General features: G+C 32.8%; 1 protein-coding gene across 1 annotated transcript in view; it reads left to right on the forward strand.

Annotated features, from left to right (window-relative positions):
- The window catches only part of LOC119632204, a 72569-nt gene that overhangs the window by 39914 nt on the left and 8971 nt on the right, over positions 1-23684 (forward strand). Inside the window, exon 4 of the mRNA XM_038025012.1 lies at positions 21504-23684. Within this exon, the coding sequence (XP_037880940.1) occupies positions 21807-23684 (1878 nt within the window). The 5' untranslated portion in view covers positions 21504-21806. The remainder of the gene's footprint in view (positions 1-21503) is intronic.

Here is a 23684-nt window from a genome sequence, read left to right on the forward strand (position 1 = left end):
AAAAATGTCTCTCTACGGAGGATATATGAAGGTTTGTTTGATTGTTTCATTGAAGACGACTTAGTAAACATATTACGTCTCTTAAAATGTACACTTTTACTTACTACTACTACTACTACTACTACGGTCTATTAACCACGCAAAGATGTTTCTAACTTTTTGAAGAAATTACAATTGAAATCGGTTTGTCTTCTTCTTACTTCATCTAAAGCGTTATGAATTATTTTCTGTAGATATTCCGGCGAAAAATAATGTTTATAGGTACAGCGTTGTTTTATAGGAACACCCCGCAACTTTCAACATTCGTGTTCTTAAACTCGAACAATGCAGGCCTTGTGTAGGCCAGGTGAACTTTGTTCAGAAAATGATTTGGAATTGGATCGGTATAATAAAAGGTGAGTCGACCTCAGGCTGTTGGTTGCAGCGGCCTTACTTTTTAGGAATGCGAGGTTGCGTTCAAGGATAAGGTGGCTTTTTGGTTTTTTTTGAAAAACAAATGCCCGAAGCACTTCTGGCACACTTTTGGTATGACACAACAAACATTCGCAGGAGGCCACGTCCGGTGAACTGGTGTTGTTTCTTTGCCAAATCAATTACGACAAGTAGTGACGCGCGTGCTGGCGCTCTATCTTGGTGATACTCTTTGGAGGCCATATGAAGATCTAGCAAAGAACACACGATGCCCCGTCTCATTGTAATCGAAGGGCCGAGTGAGCAAAACCTTCACATTTGGTCGAGCTTGGGGTGCTTTGCACTGATCCGATCGGACGTTTATTTCGTCACAACGGTCACAACCATACACCCATGTTTCGTCACCAATTATGACCCTTTCGAGCAGGTCTGCATCGCCGTTGACATAATTTAAAAACGTCTGAGCAATGCTCACGTGACGCCCCTTTTTGCTAAAGTTTAATAATTTCAGAACAAGCTTCGTTATCACACAAAGCATCATGCATGGGTTGAGTCAACCGATATAATCGCCTTCTCAGCAATTTTTCCAATAGTGATTCGATGATTCGATGATAACAATTTTCTTCGCTGTTTTACCGCCTTCACCGGTTGTTGATGTGCTGGGACGTTCAGGGCGGGCATCGGTATTAAGATCTCTTGTGTGGAAAACTTAGACCACTTAAAAACATTTGTTTTTTGCTTAAAGCAGATTCGCCAAATGTCACAGTCAATATTTTAAGTAAGTTCGCGCAGTTAATTTTATCTCTCACACAACATTTCATACCGTTTGTTTAATCCATTTTTTTTTTTTATACCAAAAATTCGTCAAGTGCCCCGAACCATGTATCTGTCAAAAACAAGCTAAAAATACAAAATGGCTGATAATGTCAACATATGCTGGGGACATATGTACTAACACTGCAAAAACAAAAAGAAAAAATATTCGATGGTAGCATGTACGTAGGCCACGAAATTTAAAAAGTCACCTTCTTCTCTGAATGCACCTGTTATAATGCCGTTGATACATATTTACGGCATGACATTACACCAATATATCTCTATTTCGTGTGTAGTGGTGGAAAATATTCATTACACTGATCAAAGTTACTTACCGTACTTTGCTCTAAATTGATAACTTACTCGTCTGCCTAATTTAGTGTCTTTTTATAAAGATAAATCCTCGTTAAACGCAATATGCGTACGGCTTTTCAGAAAGGGACAAAGAGAGAAAAAGAGAGAGAGATAGAGAGAGATAGAGAGAGAGAGAGAGAGAGAGAGAGAGAGAGAGAGAGAGAGAGAGAAAGAGAGAGAGAAAGAGAGAGAGAAAGAGAGAGAGAACGAGAGAGAGAGAGAGAGAGAGAGAGATAGAGAGAAAGAGAGGAAAAGAGAGAGATAGAGAGAAAGAGAGGGAAAGAGAGAGATGGAGAGAAAGAGAGAGAAAGAGAGAAAGAGAGAGAGAGAGAGAGAGGGAAAGAGAGAGAAAGAGAAAGAGTGATATTATTTACTGTTTATTAATAATGGGTGTCAAAGATTGCTATTGTTTCTCATCTGCCCTCATCTACTTATGTATTATAATAATACCTTACGTGATGATGAATCGTTAGATTATGTTCAGTTTCTCTGTATCAAAAAGGAACAAAAAAAAGCCTTTTAAAGGTAACGTATTTGAAATAAGTAATTTATAGATTTGGCAAATAGGCTTGCGTGACTTCCATGTTCTGTGAACATGTACGAATGTTTTATACAAGCATGTATTTATATATAGATTTATTCAAAATTTATGTATAAAGTCTATGTAATCGATAACAAAACTAAAAAGTTCGTAAAGGTAGGTGGTTCTATATAAAGGACAATAGAAATATTAAATAATTTGCAACCTTATGCAGTTTTACCCTTAGTGGAATACATCTACAGTTTCAATGGAAATCTGCTTCGAGGACAAATAACTTAAGTAGCTTACAATAAAAATATCACTATAATTATTGTTTAAGTAAAAATTTTTAAACATTTGCCTATAATTCTATCTATATCATGTCGTTTACAGTTTCTTATAATTAAAAGAAACGAACCTGAATTTATCAACAATTATGTAAAGACAATAAAAATTCATAACGAGACAGGTTATGAGTTAAGGAAAATTGATAGTGGTTTTTAAGCGAGCAGATGAGTTTCACCGTAGCCGCAAATATTTACGATAATAGTCTTCATTCTAAAAGTGGAGATGCTGTTACTTCTTTAACTGATGTGATTGATAATGTATTAGATGTGTTACGCGTTTGGAGAAAATTCAATTTTAATATATATATATATACCTATGTATTCTTCCCATTGTTTGCGGTCGAACTGAAATCGCTTTTCGAGTTACTTCCAAATGTATAGTAAACTCTTTTCGAATTTGTGTTGGATATACGTTTACTAAACTATGGATTTCTTCATCCAACACCTTTCCCTTCAGAACGTGCAGTACGATGTTTCGCACGAAATCTTGCAAATCACTTTTTTGACTATTCTTTCACTTACTTAATTTTCACCATACGCTAACTTTATCATTTCTATAGTTTCATGTACATTTTTCTACAAATTAAAACAGAATGACATGCAATGACGAAATGCTGCTTATTGGCATCCATATCTTTAAAGTTTAATTTAGATTAGGCGAGAGCTTGTAAACAAGTGTGACTTACATCATTCAAATATCAATATTTAAGTTATCTGAACGCCCAAATTTCAAAAAAAAATTGAACACTTCAGGTACGTGTAATCAAGCAATGTTATCGGACCAATTTTATTTGCATTAGAAATTACCCTCAAAGTGTGCAACATCGTAGCTACAATGTAATGAAGTCTTTTAGTCACATAAAAAGATAGGAATAGGATAGGATAGGACTTTATAAGTACAGTGGTGGCATTTTAATCGAGGAAAAAAAACTTTTCAATCCATCTTCATGTCTATTTTGATCGAATACACTAGACTTTATCGGTCTTTTGTTTTTTTTTATAATATATCACACATCGCTCCGTACGTTTGTAACGACGGAAGTATGTCAATTTCATGGCTAAGCTAGTGAACGGAAAATCTTGGAATTTTGAAGCATTTCGTTTGTTGTTGCGGATTCGTCAATAACGACATCTATATGCCATCCTACGAATTGAATGAATCATCGGTTGAATGAAAATGATCTCCTTTTTCTTGACTGAATATCCTTCTCGTTCGAGTTATGATCATTGAATTATATGTGTGATAAGTGATATGTAATATGTGTAGGGTTGTCAAACGTGGCAACATCATTTGATATATTAAATCTGAAATTTCTTAGTTTTATTTATTCGTTAACCTACACTGTTAGCGTTTTTTTTTATTTATTTATTTATTTATTTTTTTTTTTAATTTAGAAAACTTATAACAAACGTAAATGATATTTGGAAGGTCTTTCACAAAACGTCATTCAGAGTTGGAATAAATACAATACAAGATGTGCTGGGAAAAGTGTGTAAAGTTTAAACGAAAGTTATAATGAAAAAATTAAGTAATTTTCTCTACTGCGAACGCAAACTTTTTAATTACCCTGAGGTATATCATCAAAATAAATTTTAGTTTTGAAACCTTTTTCATTTTTGTTCATAAACTGCAAATATGTTAGCTGAGTTAATAAGAAAACGCTATTTGCAGCAAAGTTTTGCTTCAATATTGAAACTATTGGCAAGCGATAAGTCATAAAGTCATAAGTCATTTTCAAAATTTTAAAAAGTTCAAACGATAGATGGATAGGCAGATAGATGAAAGCGTAAACATAAATTGTGTCCGTGATTGGAGATAACTTAGGTATTATTCAAGTTGTGTCTAACTAAAGTTTCTGGGAATAGGCAATGAATGAACACTCTCTTATGCAATGGATATAGAAATGTTAAATGCGTTGTGCTGATCATAAGATGAAATATTATTATATTCATGGAGCTATCAATAGCGTTCGACAATTCATATCTCATACCAAATACGGTATCGCTTGTGCAGATCTATGCAATAACCAGAAGGATTTGAGATAAGTCCGGCCCTTTTTTGTGTTCAGACTACAGGCTGTCATTTTTGAAATATGTTTGGATGAAAGTTGATGCACTGGCGCGTATTGATTGTTGGATCGGCCCACTCTTACAAACGCCTACCATCTAAAGCAAGTTATTATACGATTAAGTGTAACGTGATGTAGGGTATTTAACACTGGACCGTGTACCGTTATAATGTTTTTACTTCTTTCACTTTAACTTTTGTATCATTCGTTATTTATTTATTTATTTTTTTTGGTTAATGTTTTCAAATGAATTATATTTTGATTGGTCTTTGTAAATGATTGAAAGTAGTTTTTTGTTTTGCAATCAATTTTATTCACATTTTCAATTATATTTGAATTTATTATTTAAAAATATGTGGTACTTTTACTTATCCCAGTGAAACGTTTAAGCAAGAAAAGACTAAATCCATTTAGGGGTCTATCCGGCATTATTGAATGTAGCGTAGATTGGCAAGAACTTCATCTATCTATTTTTCTCGCACAATATCTTATTTGTATATATTTAACTAAAATAATTGTAAAACTTATTGCACTTGTACTTGCTCTCAAGTTGAATGATTTTTGACTTGAATCACTTGTCTTTGCGATCGAACGAATTTAATATAAAACTAATTCGAAGATAAAGTGAATTATACTCATCACTCAATAGTGTGGCTTGCATGTGCTTGCATGTGAATTTTAAAAATCGCATACAATTTTCCATAGCAAATAATTGCTTATCCTTTGGATAATGAATAACAAATCATTTAATGTTAAATATTTTTCAATTTATTGTAATGCTATTGTGTGAATATAGAAGAGTAGTTTTATATGCTTATGACAGCGAATATGCGACTACGGTCTAAAATGTGAACAATAGGAATTTAAAAATTTTCTTTACACAAAAAAAAAAAAAAAAATTAAAGGAAAAGGAAAAGAAAAACCAACAAAAACAAAACATTTTGGATTCTGTTAAGATAGTTTTATTAATAAATATTTTCATTGGAATATTTGGAAATTGGATTTGGCTCAAGTATCAGCTAAATATCATGTAAATAAATCAAAGGAGTGAGAATCGAAAATGCTCATCTTTAACAGCATAATTAAATATTTGATTTCTCTTTCCGCAATTTGTTAAACACATTTTTAATGTATAAGTAAACCAATATTTGTGAAATTGAAATAAAAATTACTCGTCGTCGTCGTCGTCGTAAGTAATCCTTTCCAAGTTTCAAAATTGTTTGTGGCAGTGATTGCGGTTTTGTTTGCTTCAAATAAACTTTGAATATATATGCTATAAACGATGACTATCAATATTAATCTTTAATGAACTGATAATAAAATGTATGCACAGTCATGCCAGCATATGCAATATTTAATTGTGATAATGAACTGCATACTAAAATATGTGCATATAATGAATACGAAAGGCTTTTTATAGCAATAAACAGATAGAGATAAAAGCCAGCCGCATCTGTGAGGGTGTTTACAAATTCGTACTGAAGATAGCTAATTGCCAACATTTAACCGCATAGATACAGTGTAACCACGAGCATCTGAATTCTAATAGAAGATGTACATACTTCTTACACATTTTATATATATATATGTATACAATGTTTACATATACCACGCATATATATATATATATATAAGTATGTATATATGTATGTATATATGTATATATGTATAAATATTGTTGTATGAAATGGAAAACTTTATGTAAATGAACGAGTTTCTATAAGTAGCTACGTACAAATGAACCGACGAGAATGTTTATAAATATGAAAAGTGTTTGGTTTTGTAAAATTAAAACCACCACACGAATTTCAGATAAATAATGCGGGTGTCTTTTTCGGTTTTCAGTAGAATGCTTATGCTCTATAAGCGCTCAAGGGCAAATTACCTCGTTCGTCCCGTTCGTATCAAATTGCGCAACTACCGAAAAATTATCGGAAAAGAAAAATTTTTAAATCCAGGATTGTGTCTATGGCTATCGATATGTGAAAATGGTAATAGTAACGTAACGCCGGCATATGATGGCATCGTTCACGCTTTTAATGTCTAAGGTTCATTTTGAAATTTTTTTTTTTTTTTTTATTTTGTTGCATGCAAAAATACCTTGGAAGCTTTCATAGGCGAAAACGTAAACATGTTTATTTAATTATCCATTATGAGCAATCATCGTTCGTTTCAATCAAGTTGCTTTCTGCATATTTACATATGAAGGGAGAATAACTTAAATCATTTCTCGGTTTTGTATTTCGAGAAAATTGACAAAAAATATTTTTCATTGATTATATTCTCTCCAAAGCTAGCTATACACATTTCCTATCTATCTGGTATTACATGCCTGAAAGACTTTATTCGACTTTAGAATGTGAACATTCGTCGATTCACATTTTGACGTAAGCTCATCAACATATTCTTAAATTTTTTAAATATCAAAGTCCTACATACAAACTAACCCCATTTGTACAAGAAAAATAATTAAATTAATTCGGACGGACAATGGAAGTTTTCGCTGAAATATGTCGAAACAACTAAATATAAGAGTCAGTGTTACATCCTTTACATTCCATGCAAATTATAAAAATTCTTTAAAGCTTTCAGTGAATTTCAAATACGACATACCTCGACGTGGGCAAATGATGTAGAGGTTAGTTATCTTTCGCAACCCGGTCCTGCGTGTTTGTCAAATATGCGAATACAATAAATTGTTCTATAAATTTTTTTTCTTAGATTGGACTTGTAGCAGTTCTTTATAAGTTCGAAATTTTTCAAATAGTTTCCAATGCTCGAAGGGTTGACGGACACAGGAGAAGGGTTGGCTGAAACTTTTTCGTGTATAATAAAAGTGCCATAGCTTAATAGCTTATCATTCGTAGGGAGATTAGGATTTTTAACACTAAAATTCCTTCAACTGATTCTAACATATATAACACATACAGATTCCAATTTACGATTCATATTTTAGAAGAAGATATAATCTACTTAGTCCATACAAGCTTACATGTCCTGCATCCCTATCTATAATCCCTTCCGATTATCCAATGTGCCCACAGGCATAGGGGATATTCTCTGCGAATACACGGGAAAAATTCACGCGTAGCATCTTCAATATAAGGGTTTCTACGATAAGCAATATTTCTGGTTCAAATGTAAAAAAAAAGAAGAAATTTCTTAATCGATATGTCTTTAGATGAATGAACGCGTAGGATATTTCATCATCATTGAATTTCGCGTGATTAGCGAATTACTTTGAATTAAAAAGTTGAAGATTTCTCTTCTTATCTCTTTAAATATTATTAGTCGTTAATGGATACCAAAGTTGATGTTGAAATTTTCGGTTATTCGAACAAGTTGGACTCACTTAATTATTTGCAATTTTTTTGTCATTCTACGAAGCAGTAAAAGTTCATATACATCTTTTTGGAGAATCGCGAAATTCACTTTCTTATCAATATAAAAAAATGTGGATGGTTTAGTAAGGCACTCGACTGATCTGCTGCTTTTACATATTCCTGCAGAAAATTTTGGAACGTAAACTCGTCTTCTTAATTTTCTCTAGTCTTGCTTTATTGGCCACTTTATCGCATGAAGACGTTACTGTAAGGATGCTAAAGATCTTTATTTAATTGACATTTTAAAAATATTCAACATGAACAAGCAATCACTCGGAGCATGTCTACTATACGGTTACGCGAAATTAAAGTGGCGATCAGAAAGAAGCGGAGCGAAACGGATAGGATAGGGTGTAGGGCGCAGCTCGTGATGTCTGTGTCCGATTGGTCAGTATTATGATTTTACCAAACGAATGCTTATCGCAGCTATAACTATGTACCCATCGCAATTAAGTCTATGTATGGTAAGAAGGTGTTTTTTTTTTTTTTTTTTTTTTTTTTGAATTTTTGTAAGCATATAAGACAAATATAGATGATTCAAATATCTCTCCAAAATCATTTAAAAGTTTTGCTTTTCTTAAATTTTCAATTTCGGATGACTGTTGAAAAGCTTTTATTTACTTTTATCATTTCTATAGAAAATTCTTAGAAAGATTCTTCAGAGATTGTTTGCTAACAAATAAAACTATTTACAATTGATTTTAATTAAATATTTATAAAATACACATGTTTTCGTATATATATATATATATATATATGTGTGAACGGGTATTAACAAATCCTTACTTTATAACTCGGTGCAAACAGTGGAAGAAATATACAATCATTTAATTATATAACAGAGGATAGTTTTGCAGACAATAGCTTTATTTACAGTGAGAGAGAGAAAGAGAGAGAAATTTATACAAACGCAGAGTTGATCACAGATGGTCACATACAAATGATTACAAGACTACAAGCGATTTGTGATAAGAGAGAAATGCATGTGAATTAAATTTAATTGAATTTAGTTTTGCAACTTTTTTATTGCATGCACTTCATATAAGTTTGCAATATTAGATGTTTTTCTTATTGTCAAGAAATTGAATTGAAACAGAAAATTCCAATGCATGCAAATATGTGTAAATGTATGGCAATCATGCATTCTCATAATATGCATAAGTATGCAAACATATATATATATATATATATATATGTATATATGATTTCATGTATTTGAAGTGACATTTCATATATTTTTTATTTCGTTTATTTATTGTTAAATGTAAAGAAAGGATGTGAACGTAATAGTATGCACGGGTAGACGATAGTAACACTTGATTTTGCTTAAGGCTTATTGTAAATATTTAAACATAAATATATATACGATCATACCTGCATGTACATGCACATTCTTAACGACGGCTATCAAATCTTCACCTCAAGGGAATTGAAAAGAAATTTTATTTAAGAAAATCTTTGATAGAAGCGTGTTAGTGGTTAGAGGTTTTACAAAATTTCTCCTTCTTCGCAATCCACACAAATACAGGCAGATAGATATCTTTGATTTTGATAGAAGAAAAATATGCAAAAACTTTTCTTAATTTTTTTTTTATTTTTTTACTCAGATATGTCTGTCTACATTAAAGTCCACTAAATGTAACATTTTTTCATCAAGAGTTCGATTCTCTGAACTTTATATGTAACTGTTCGATTCTTTAGTTAGCGTATTATTTCAATTGTTGGCAAGCAAACGATACAAATTGGTCGCGGTGATGTTCAAATAAAAAGTGAAATTGACATGAATTGTATTCGATGAATTTATTGTTCGCATTAACGCTTCAAAAACACAATGAGATTTGATTGCTTTTTTAAATGTTTGGAATTAAATTCGTATTTATTACTTTCAATATATTCGATATTAATTCCCACGCTAAAAAAAAAAAAAAAAAAACAAATTTATTGTCTCATTAACATGACATTGACATGTAATCGTTAAATTCTCTTCATTCTTTAGGCTTCCGGGTGGAACATTATAAAATGTATAGTCACAACAACATTTTTAATTATTCCCTTAATGAAACGATTACAATTAACACAAATTGCCTCGAATATATCTAAGATTATTAAAGATGGCAAAAAAATATGAGAGCGAAAATTTAGAGGCAAAAAAATAAAACCAAAAGTATTCCTAGCGTCTACGTTAATCCGCAGTTAAATGGTTACAGTATAAAGCATTTTGAAACTTCATGAAGAGGAAAATGGGACAACAAATATATATATATATATATATATATATATATATTACGACATAACCTTAAAAACACTAAACGAAATTGATCTGGCTTTGGGAAAGGATCTTTGTTCTTTGCCACCTCTGATGGGTTCGTGTATAAAGCCATTTTAATTTCGTCTCATTGAGATTTGATTCATAATCACGAAAACTAAGATGTTTTGAGCCTTTGCTCACTTTGTAGTCTTTACGAGTGACAAGCGTCGTTAACTAAAAAGGAAGCTTATAGTCTGAAAAGTGTCGATAATACAAATTTGGTTAGTTAGTTTCAATTAATCTCTAAAATGTTTATTACCTTTAGGATTGAAGATGAAAATCGTGACCTTAAGTAACTTTTATGCGAACTCATCAACGTAGTTTTGATCCGAAATTTTACACCTTCTTCTTCTTAATAATAATATTTTTTAAAAGTCGTATGCCATTAAAAGTATATATATATATATATAAATGTTTGCTATTCAGACTTTTTTTTATGAGCTCATTATGACTCTTGGGATATTGTGGAAGCATTGTGCATTAAAGTTTACGTAAACTTCAAAGTGTTATTATACGTTATGCGTTAACATTTTTGGTAGCAAAGCTTGGAAACAACTACAGTTGTGCATTAAATCTACGTACTCTTCATAACCAATTAGTTATACCCTACCTTGTAAGAGTTTATGCTTTTATATATGAATTTCCTCATGATAAACGAACAGAATGTATGGATTAATTAAACTGATTAATTAATGGACTTGATATAGGGCAGTCGGGTAAGTTATACTAAAAACCCAACATAAAAAGGCCACTTTTTTTTTTTTTTATTTAAAAAAGATCCGTCGATATCTATACAGTATCTATAGTATGCCCGGTGTGTCTTAATTCGTGCAAGAGACTTCCATAGTCACCTCATTGCTTTTCAAACACTCAGTTATTCATACAACGGCTTTTCAAAATAAATTCTTATATGGGAAATAGTCGAAAAGGTGGTCCCATTCGTTCGTTCGTTCGTTCTTACGCTAAAGCATGTCAGTCTCTCATACAGTCTGTAGATAGAACACAAGAAAGCAAGACAGAATGACGGATGGACGGATGGACGGATGGACGGCCGGGGAAACTTGAATCGATTCAGAAGGTGATTCTAAGTCGATCGCCCAAATAAAAGATGTCCTTCTCAGTGTTGTATATATGCGTACAAACTTAATATACCCATGTATCTAGCACAAGTTGGTTGCGATACAATGAAATAATTATAGGGAACTTGTAAAAATAGAAAAGTAAGTTTTGAATTAACTCACGAAACAGAAAAACCCAAGTGTTTATGACTATCTATTGGGTTTTATGTAAAATACGTACAGTTACGGTATAAAGACGATCTGAAAACTCGTTTATGAAACTTTTTGTTGATAGAAATGATCAGAAAAACATCATTTTTAGTTGCACCATATCTCATATACACTAAAGGGCATTAAATTATTTTTTTGATATGTTTTGAGATGTCTACCTTCATAGTGATAGCCGGGTCCAAATACCATTAAAATTTTTCGTAGGCCAACGCCCGCATGCGTATAGTACTGAATTCTTTACAAAAAACAAAAGCCTTTTGTCTATGAAAAAATTTTCCCCAATTATCTTAAGGCAATAAGAAAAATGTAAATTCATTACTATGTCGTGGTTGCATCGTCATCAAGACTTATCTTAGGTACTAAGGTACTCCGTATAAGTAAGCTACTGCATGACGAGGCTTGTTGGCTTCACACATAGTACGGTCGTTTATTTCCGATAGTATGCAATTTCTTTAATGTACACCAGTATAAATAAGTTAGTAGATTTTAGTCGGGCAAAGCCTTTAATTAAATAACCCTACATCATTCCCCGGTTAAGTATTTAATAATAATTAGAAATTGCAGTGGTAGAAGAACTTCGTTCTAATATAGTTCTCTTGTGAGAGATGATATCTAAAAACTAGATTACCGTTTATTGTTATTATAAAATGTTAAAAACTACACCTTGCTGTTGTATAAATATTCATTATTTCTTCTTGTTTGTATGAACGAATTATATGTGAAGAAATTCAAAAAAATCGGTCCATTCCATCCAAACTTTTCAGTTTCGTTTAGTAAAGCAATTCAATATTTTTGATTGATTTTAATCGAGAAGTAGTAAAAAATGACGAAATTTGTTCTCATAGGACGACTTGCGGCATTATTTGCGAAACGATGAGCCGGTTTTGAGCATCTGACGGACAGATAGATAGACAAGCAGGTATAGGTCTATGAATTGAGAAAATGAATATTTTCGGGATGATATTGTGTTGCATATAGCCGAATAAACATAATATATTCTTACGATAAGTGACGTAGTGATGAGTTTTCATATGTGGTTGCGAAGAACAGGTTGTCACATGTTAGACGGGAGTGCATCTTCCATGACACGTTACGTTTACAATAAAGTTTTAAAACGTTTTCACTGTTTATTACAATGCAAATAAAAAATGATGTGTGTATGTATAAGAAACTTTGATCTAAAGTAAGTTTAAAAAATTTTTTTTTTTTTTATCAATTTTTTCTTCTTCCAAGAAGCAAAAATAACTTTTGCATGGGAAAAAAATTCCTTTAAAGCTAAACAGTGTCGTTTTTCTTTTGGTTGGTGTTAGAATGTATTTAATTTTATTAACTTTTTATTTTTATTATTCATATGGAAACATGAATGTTTCCATTAACTTGATGAATAAAAATTGAAATTCAGAGGTTGATGTAAAAATAATTCCCACACATTGGTTCGCCTTAGGATTAAATTATTTTATAGTTTATTGTGCTTTCACAATTGCACAGCGCATGATGTCAATATATAAAAACCGTCGTATTTGATTGGACAGTAAATTCTAGTTGCCCACCGGACCATTACATCTAACACAAAAAAAAATTACATAAATTAATTCATATCGTGTTTTTCTGACAAAAATAAATTATATATGCATACATACATACATACATACATATATGTACACATATGTATATATATATATATATATATATATATACATTTATATATACATTTAAAAGAAAATCAACTAAAAATTCTGCATTGGTTTTCTAGAAAGCATCTATCTGTACTCGATTAGCATTGCTTAGGTGTAGGGTAGTTATGCTTGTCGTAAATGTTACGTAAACTTTCAAACTGTTACAAATAGCGCATAATAGAGATTAATTTAAATTTTCATGTGCTTTGTTGGGCATGGCTTGACTATTTTAGCTATTGTAGGCGTGCCTAAAGGGCGAAAAAAAACTTTTTTTTTAAAAGTGAAAAGTAAATAACAAAAAAATTCTACGTTCGATGCTTAGTACTTCTCGATTTAAATTCTCATCATTTCAGAAAACGCATACAGTAAATAGCATTATCTTCTGATGTTATTATGATCTCATTACACCTATTTCAACTTTCGAAACGATTTTTTCCAGTTTCGCTACGTTCACTGAAATAAATGCGGTATTCGAGGGGCCAGCAGCGTTCAACATCAACGATGTTTGTTGGTCAGCGTGTAAAGTCGACGACAAACTACTTCTCTGATATTTACCTCGACGACCAACAACAAATAACCTTTGTCAGCCTACTGCTTTGCTGAAACTGCCTTTTATTCCTATTAAAAAGCAATGCTTCATCAAAAAAACGAATTTCCGATTTTTGCATTGTTTGGAATATTATATGGCGTCACTTAACCGACTCTAACTTGTAAACTAAATGTCGGAATATCATGGAATTTTGACACGTTTCTTCTCAAGAAGTTGATACTATCAGAAAATCGTATGGCCTCGTTAATTATGATGACATATGTATACCATCCTACGGACTTATTAAGTTATATATATTAGATACATAAGATATACATATATATATATATATATATATATATCTTTATGTGTATATGCGTATACATGTAGATCATTAGATATTGGTTGATTATATTTGATTGTTGCATTGTTGTTGAATAACAAAATTATTACGTTTCGATGTGCTAATGGTGTAGCTGTGAAGAAGAAAAAGATCAAGACGACGTAAAAGATGAAAAAAGAACATTCTCATAAATTCCCATCAAATGTGGTGTATGTAACGAAAACCGAAGCTGAAAACCAAAAATTATCAATAATGGTAATAGTTTTCCTAGATTTTTGACATTGTTGTTCGTTCTCCAGCTGCTGGTAATGCTTCTGCTTTTCCTAATGCTTCTTCTTGTGCTGATGTTGGCATTGTGTATTTTGATGGAAACAACAATAAAGTCTGAAAAAAGCATAACAAAAAATTGTTTAACTTTGAAAGCATGTCATCAACAGCATGCGCAAGTATTTGTTAATATGTTGAAAGGGGCTAAAAAAAAAGAAAAAAAAAAAAAAAGTTTTTTTTTTTTTTTTTTTCTTTTGCTTTTTATTTCATTTTATTCCTAATAATTTTTTCATTATGTTCCACAAAAATATGGTTTATTTAAGTATAGTTTGTGCTGTGCTATTATAACAATAAAAATAACAAAGAAAAGTTTACAGCATGCAAGCTGTGCAAACTATGTTAAAGTATGTAATATGGAAGTTGTTTAAGAGACGGATATAATAAATAGGCGGATATAAAGGAGAGAAGTACACGGCCAGACAATAACTCTATAGGAAAGTGAACATACCAAGCTTTCGAAAAATATCTAGAAAGAGCTTTTTTTTTTTTTTTTCTCTCTTTCTTTTGCGGGATTAATTATTTTATTCAAATGAAACGGACTTTTGCTTTCATTGTTGAGAAACAGGTGAATAATTTGCATCAAAAATGGACTTTTTTCCATCAACTATATATACATATATATAGCATGTTGACCATGTCCTATTTAAATTTAAATGTAATCTGTATGTGTGTATGTGTGTGTGTGTGTGTGTGTGTGAGAGTGTGCGTTAATTAATCTGACTTACAGTAAACATTATTTTGTTATGGTCAACGAGGCTATTCGTTGAAAAAAATGTTTGGGTCAATGGTGTTATTGATATAGGCCGCGTAACAAATATTCAATTTTTGCGCATATAACTCGCATCCTCAATAATTTGTTTTGCGGGTAGTTCGCGTACAAATACAATCATTGGCTTAAAAGTAAATACCGTTAATAGGTATGATAGTTAATGGTCCACACAATGGCGCGTAATGATCTTTCGACTTGACTCTATTTAATCAAGATGGTCTTTGATGCAACTGCAGCCGCATGGCACTGGCCCATGTGTGTGCATCTCTGTAATGATGACAGTAATACATCATCGTCAATATTTTAGCTCATCATAGCAGCGTTTCACAGAAACAAGGCGTGGTACTTTAGTGCTTCATTCATTCAGCGTTCAGCGGAAGTAAGTTGATCGATGAATGCTTGCCTTAAAAAACTCCAGGCGAAAATTGTAATAAATCGTCGCACGAACATTTCCGTGACTTAATTCCATTGCCTCGCTGACGTATAATTTTCAAGTCATTGTAAACAACATAAATCGTTATCAAATGACAAAATGTTCTGAGCAACGCTATGCTTAAAATTATTAAAGCTCGCAATAGAGACGCTAGATAGCATGTGGGAAAACTTAATGTTGCCAAAAAAAAAAACTAAATATAAAAAATCATGCCCCATGTAAATATTTGATAGCTGCAAAATTACAAAAAGCTATGTGTACCTTACCTTGGATAGTTGAAATTTAATATTTCATTGATGTAGCAGATGTCCGTGTGTAATTTCTGAAATGCTGCAATGCTTTTAAGGTGCACACTAAATACAGCTAACATCATTTTGTCAAGGGCAGGAAACGTTCAAATCCATTGCTCATTTTTGGTAGCAAGTTTTATTGAAATGCAAACATATTTCGGCCCGTTTGACATGAAGAGACATTATACACTTTTGAAAGGATATTTCTTAGATCGTTACATTAAAGGCGGATGTGATTAAAGGTGGCGGTAGGAATATGAGAAGCGTGAATAAATTGCAGGCAATTTTAATTCAAAGTTTATTAAGGAATCGCCCGATATATTTTATATAGAGCATAGCTCTTCAATGACCTTTACACTTTTTCTATCGATTGGGTCAAAACTTGATTTCATGCGGGAAAGTTATCTAACAAGTTTCGATTAATTTAAGAAAATTTTGTTATATAACAAGCAAGATAAAGAATTTAAGACAAACTTTTAACCGTAAAGAAGATATCGAAAAATATTTAAAAAGTGCGAATAAAAAGCAGAAGAGAGAAGAAAAGTTTAAAACAACAGAAATATATATATTTATATATATATATATATTTTTTTTTTTTTCTCACAACATGTATTGCTTGGCGAAAAGAAGTATGATACTGGAATTAATAATAACAAATACATAGCCAAACATATCTATATGCATTTACATATATATTTATATATATATATACATGTATATGTGATTACGTACATGACATATATGTGTAAGGAATGTATTGAGAGGAGATGAAAGTAGAAAAGAATCGTAAATTTTGTTGACATTTTCTGTAATGATTAGACAATATGCATGCACGCACACATGTACATATACACAAGTAAATATGCCTATAGATTGCATGTTGGCATACTTACATAATGTGCACAGATGCTTATATAAGCACATACCACACATATATATATGTATATATATATATATATGTCTATATAAATCAGAATGTATTTGCTTATGAATAAACGTTCGCTTGTATGTTACGTAATGCATACATATACATACATATATATATATATATATATATATATATATATAATATATAAATATATACATTACAATATATACGTACGTACTCACATATGTAGTATAGAAAAGAAATTTTTAAAATTTATTCTTTTCAAAGAGCACAGATACTTGGAATACCAAATTATGCATATAACTACAAACACGTATATATAAATTTATATAGACATACTTTATTTAATGTTCTTATACATAGCAAATTAGTTGGGTGTCGGTATGTAACATAACAATGTGTGCATCCTTTGCATATTGCCATCAAAGACATAAGACTTTCTTTATACAGTGTTTTATAAAAGTTTTTACGGCTACGTACGTGCATTGGTGGTATTGTTGTGGTTGGTTGGCTGGTTGTTAGTTAGTGTGCGTGATTCTGAATATATGTGCGTGATAAGTGTGTGCTTGTGTGCGAAATGCCAACTAAACAATTTGAAAGTTAAACACGACCGCACGCACTTAATGTAAAAGAACCGCACTTTGCGCATAATTTCCTCGTCAACATACAAAAATAACTTATTCGCATATTTTCTATTTTAACATTAATATATACACATAAACACAAACACGCATAAACACAGAAACGCACGTACACACTCACATAACCCCTATATATATATATATAAATATATTTTAGCTCCTTCCACTTTATATATAAAATGCACGACTGCATTACGCAAATAATAAGTCTTAGTTGAAACGAACGAATATAACAGCAAAAAACAACAATAAAAACAACAACAACAACAACAACAACGACACGTAGCACGTTCAGAATTAAGTAAAACACGACAGACAAGAAAACCGACGGATGAGTAAGCGGTAGGTTGGTTGGACGAAATTTTGAAAGGGCAACAGATAAGCTAGTAGCAGGCAGCAGGCAGCAGTCAGCAGTCAGCAGTCAGCAGTCGGCAGTCAGCAGTCAGCAGGCGGTGGGAGGAAAGCGAACAGTCGGTGTTTTGCTTGTAACTAACTTCCACTTACTAATCAAACGCAAGGAAAAGCATATTTTCAACAAAACTTTTAATGGCATTTAAATGTTGAAAACTTTGCAAAAAATGTTTTATAATTTTTTCTTTTTTAGCCTCCATTGCATAGTCACATACACACAGTAACTTATACATGTATATACGTATCTTTAATTTCTCTGTAAACTTGTTCCGGGTCTTCTCTACACCTAAGACTTTCATCAGAGTCTTAAGTGTGTATGTTGTAGGTGTTATCGTTTGGTGTTTCTGAATACAATTTTAATCATAAGTACGCACAAAAAAGAAAAAGAAAGGAAAGAAAAAACATTTCTCATTTAAGTTCTTGTCAAGAAGATTTTTCTCTCTCTCTCTCTCTCTCTCACGCAGCACATATATATAGTACGAATGTGTGTAAAGAGTCCATTTTTGATATGAAATATTTTAACGAGTTATGCTTAGGATCAGAAGTTCGATAATAAGTTTCACACACAATTGATTTTGTACACTCAAGACCGATCTATAGCTTACCATAACTTTTAAAGGACCCATACACTGAGAAAAATTTTATCTCGTTCAATTGAATATTTGGAAATGGTTCATCTCTTCTTGCAGTAGTCAAAGTAATGATGAGAAATAAGCTACAAGTGCAATCAAGAAGTAACCCATCGCGTAAAGAAAATAAATGAAATTAAATTTTATTTTCCAAAATGATTTTATATCGACTTTCCAATCGTCGATACTTTTCACATAGTATGAATAGTCGCGTAGATCGCAATTACTTCCCATTCGATTTCTTGATATTTGACGTAAAACGCTTACTAAACAATCATTAAATATATTTCTAAGTAGCGCTGGAGGTCAAGTCTGGAGAATATCATAACATACTGAGTTGTATGCGCAATGTGTAATGAATGAGCTGAGGCGCTAACGAGTTGAAGAAAGTTCTTCCATTCGTTCAGCGTTCTATTCGTTACTTCTTGTTTTCGTATTTCAACCGACTCAACAACACCGAATAATATGCGCTTGTTATCGTTACGCTCTTTTAAACCTAGCTGACGTAGATGATGACTTATTCGCCACCAAAAAAGTTCGATTATAATCTCTCAAGCCTCTGCCACAACTAGCTCATGTACTTGAAATTTTGGGTCGTATGATCCAACATCCAACATGTCACGAATTTTATCAATTCTTTATGGTATTGCAACACTAACAGAACTTTTGGACTGTGCTTGGGCTCTTGCGAACTCGCTTGAGCTTAGATATCCTCCAGTTTTTGGCCACTTTGTTCAAACACTATAGTGGGTCATGGCCCATCATTAAATATCCTGCATCACTTCGCTTAATGCAGTTTTTCTGTATCAATTTTATCAAAATAAGGCGCTATATGGGAACTTGTCGGAAATGTGATCCATTTCAAACTATTTTCAAGAAAGTTTGTTCTTGGGCCAAGACAGTCGCGGTGTATGGAATTTCATCAAACTATCACAAAATTGCGATTTGTAGGTTGAACACAAGAATAGAAGACTGTCACATGGGTAGACGAACGGCAGAGACTGTTAAGTAATTGAAGAATGCATCAAAATTAGCATAGAGTATGAAAATGATCTTTAATTCCAATATAGCGTCGACCCTTTTCCACAGAAAATTCATAAATAAGAAAGACTTGTTTACTCGTTCACCAATCCACCGAATGTTGCAGAATTTAACATAAAATCATATGAACATTCATTCTATTTAAAATGTTGTTGCTTGCCGATCGCTCGCAATAATATTAAATTACTTTTCTGAAATAATCTTTCACTCTGTGCTCGGTTAAGTGGCTACATTGCCTTTTATAAACTGGTGCTTTAGATGGCTTCATATGGAATATTTAAGTATTTCGAAGAACTTGCAATATATTTAAGAATCGATTTAACTTCATTTAACTGACTAATGATACCTAGGGTTTTTAGTTCAAAATTCTAGACTGTGTTCACTTTAACAGAATGCGTACAGTGTTGTGGAACTTTCTTCAGATAAGTTTCAACGTTAAAAAAAAAATGTTTTTATTTTCCCTGAGATGCTCAGAATGATTTTCATAATTAATTTAACTCTAATTGTCGCTCCTTCCTTCTATACAAGTCGTTACAATCTTATTCGACACAAACTCTGAGCTACTGATAGATCGACCTTAAGACCGACCTTTCGAAGAAAAAAAACGAAAAATATGAATTGAGATTGACGGAAGGATTTAAAAAAAACATAGTGAAGTTTGAATTTGCGGCGGGATGGTACTATTATGCAAGAGACTACATCTTTTGTCCAAAGAAAGAAAAAAAATTTCCCATCAATCTTCAATCAATCCTATCTAACGGAGATCTGCAAAATTTCAATGCGATCAATTCATTCGTTTTTTGAGAAATCGTGATTGTCGACTTTGAAAGTAGAATTTGGATAAAAAAGAAGTTAACGTAGAACTAATTGTGCTAACAGTAGTAGTGGTAGTAGTAATGGTAATAGAAGTATTAATAATACCAATAGTAGGTAGTAGTGCGAATTTTCAAAGGCTCCTTAACCTAGAATTTCACTTCGATTGACTTGAGACTTTGGCAGAATAATCTTCAGATGTTGTGCTGTTGAACTGAACAATAAAAAAAAAAAAACTAAAAAGTCAAATAAATTTTTAAATATTTAAAATCCTCAAAGTATATTCACTTAAGCGAGAATTCTGTGAATTTAGGGAAATTACTTTATCAGGCCGAGGATATTAGATAAAGGCATTTCTTTAGTACGTTATGTAACTTAGAGGCCGCTTTTTTAATTCAATTCATTAGCATTTATTTCTCTTTTCAATTGCGTTACTATACGTGGCATAAATAAAAATGTTCACCTTTATAAATTGTGCAAAAGCCGTCGGTCGATTTTGCATATATTTTAATGTAGGAAAATTTTTGTTTAAAAAAAAAATCGACTTTAGTTAACCTCAGTAATTAAATATGAATATCTTTGCTAAAATACGAAATTTATGAGTAGTTTAGGGATCAACGCTACGATTGTCTTGACATAATAAATTTACCTTATTTTACGTTCATATAAAAGGCATATCTAAGATTAGCATGGGTATCATGAACGATATTAATTTATGCCCATTCATCGTCATTTGCTCACATAATAGAAACAAAAGATTCGAGGCGCATTGACTATAAAGGGGCAAGAAAGAAAGTGATATTCTTAAGCTTAACTTAATCAAACTCCGTATCAATGGAAAATTTATTAAAAAAACAACGAATTTCGATAAAAGCCCTTTTATTCAATATCATCGGCATAGTATAGTCAGATATTTATTTTTATCTTAAAGATTAATCGTTGCTAATAAACATAAATGGGAAAGAACTCGTGCCGGGAAGTTCGTGGTAGCCGATGGGATTGTTACTCAATGTAATTGTAGTTGTGACATTTACGTTGAAATATATATTAAAAGTTATATATATTGCAGTGTGTCTGTGTGTGTGTCTGTGTGTGTGTGTGTGTGTAAGAGCAATTTAAATTTTAATTTCTTAACTTTTTTTTTAATTTTTGTTTTTTTTTACGAGACCTCAATATCTCTGACAAAATGTTTGTATGCATTTTTTTTTATTGCAGATCATCAATTTGATGGATGGCAACAACATATAAATATAAAAGTTTATAACAAGTAATCAGAGAAAACAATTGTGTGTATGCTTGGGCTTGTGTTTTACTATAATATACGCGTTCGCATCTGCCGCAACTTCGTTGTCCATGACGAACATCAATACTCGAATATAGTTTATGTATGTTTAAATTAAAACGACAAACTTTAAATGCAACAGCTGCAACGAACAGAGCTTATATGTCAACTGCTACGGTGGTCAGAATTGTCAACGTGACTGATGCGAGTGGATGTGATAAAGGCGCAGTGAAAACATGAAATACAAGCGTAATAAAATAACGAACGAACAGTTACTAAGGAGATATCAGAATAAGAGGCAGCCGCATCAACAACAGCAGAAACAAATTTCATCAATTGCTAAAACAGAAAGCGAGTGCACGCAGCGGGATTGGCATCGTCATCGTCACCGTCGCCACCACTATCACCATCGCCATCAAGAGAAGCATCGGCCTCCTTATCAGCAGGATAATCGACAGTTAAACGAGATACAAACGATACCATTAAAGCATTTCGGAAAAGTTACTAACGTAGACGGCAACTCATTGATATCAGTGCCTAACTGTACGCTGTTGCTGTTGTGCCATTTATTCTGGCTGGTATTATTGCTCGATATGCCCGAAATGGCGCAAGCAGATTGGTTAATGGATTGCGGTGACTGTCATTGCAAATGGAATTCGGGTAAAAAGACAGCAGATTGCAAAAATTTAACATTATCATCGGTGCCCGAAAATTTAAGTAACGAAGTTCAAGTCTTAGATTTATCGTTAAATCGTATCGTTTACTTAGAAGAGAATGCTTTCCTTAGAGCCGATTTACAGAATCTGCATAAGTTATATATACGTAATAGCTCGCTGCAACAAATCGATCCGCAAAGTTTTACTCAATTAGAAATACTTATTGAACTGGATTTGTCTAGTAATTTGTTGCGTTCCCTGCAGCCGAATCAGTTTGGAAAATTAGTTAAGGTACGAGCTATAGTCCTCAATGGCAATCTGTTAGAGAATTTGGGTGATGGCATTTTTCAAAATTTAAAATATTTACACAAAATTGAATTGAAGGATAATCGCTTAATCCGCATTGGCACTCAAGTATTTGTTAATGTGCCTTTACTCTCGCAAATTTATTTGAACAACAATCGATTAAACTTTTTAAGGAAGGAGAGTTTTGAAATTCTTAAGCGTTTGACTGCTCTATCTTTAGATGGCAATCCATGGAATTGCACGTGCGAGTTGCAGGTATTTCGGGATTTTGTATTGCGTCGAAATTTGTACACTCCGCCCACTTCGTGTTTTTATCCGGCTCATTTACGTGGCATGCTATGGGTGGAAGATCAGCCGGAAGCGTTCGCTTGTCGGCCACGTATCATATTTCCGGCGAAAGGAGCTTCTATTAATACTTCAAAAGAAAATGTAACATTGGTGTGCCGAGTGCATGCTTCGCCTAACACTCATATAGCATGGGATTACAACAAACAGTTATATCGATCGAGCAGCTCAAATACGCCAAATAATCAACGTGTACATATACAAGTGATAAGAGATGAACATTCAAAGGAAAGAGAATTCGGTCGCGATGTCTACGTATCTCGTTTAACAATTCTTGGGGCTGAGAAAAGCGACGAGGGAATTTACACATGTGTTGCAGAGAATGCTGGAGGTAAAGATGCCGTTCAAATGAGTTTAGTTATCCAAAAGGCGGGCGCACGTGATATGCTACCAGACAATCTGGCAGCTGTAATTTCGTTAATGGCTTTGGGATTGCTTAGCGTGTCTGTGTTTCTTGCGATGATTACGTGCTGCATTTACAAGCGATTCATTACATCTTCGGCTGCTCATCAACATCGACACCACCATTTAGATCTAAGCGGGGCAGATCCAATGACAACGGTAGGCACAGTGGTGGCCAATCACGCCACTACAACAGTTGATGGAGGCACAGATGTTATGCTGGGTGTCGTCAATGGCGTTGACGACACGTCCAAGTACAAAAAACATCCTTTACTGCAACAGCAAACGACATTGAATGGCGGCAGTTCACTGTACGATGACAAATATACTGAACTAACAAAGCTTACGGATAGCGGAACAGGTGGATGCGGTGGCGGTGGAGGCGTTGGAAGCATTGATGGTGGC

The sequence above is a fragment of the Glossina fuscipes genome, unplaced genomic scaffold (genome assembly GCF_014805625.2).
Source record: "Glossina fuscipes isolate IAEA_lab_2018 unplaced genomic scaffold, Yale_Gfus_2 0, whole genome shotgun sequence".
Taxonomy (NCBI): domain Eukaryota; kingdom Metazoa; phylum Arthropoda; class Insecta; order Diptera; family Glossinidae; genus Glossina; species Glossina fuscipes.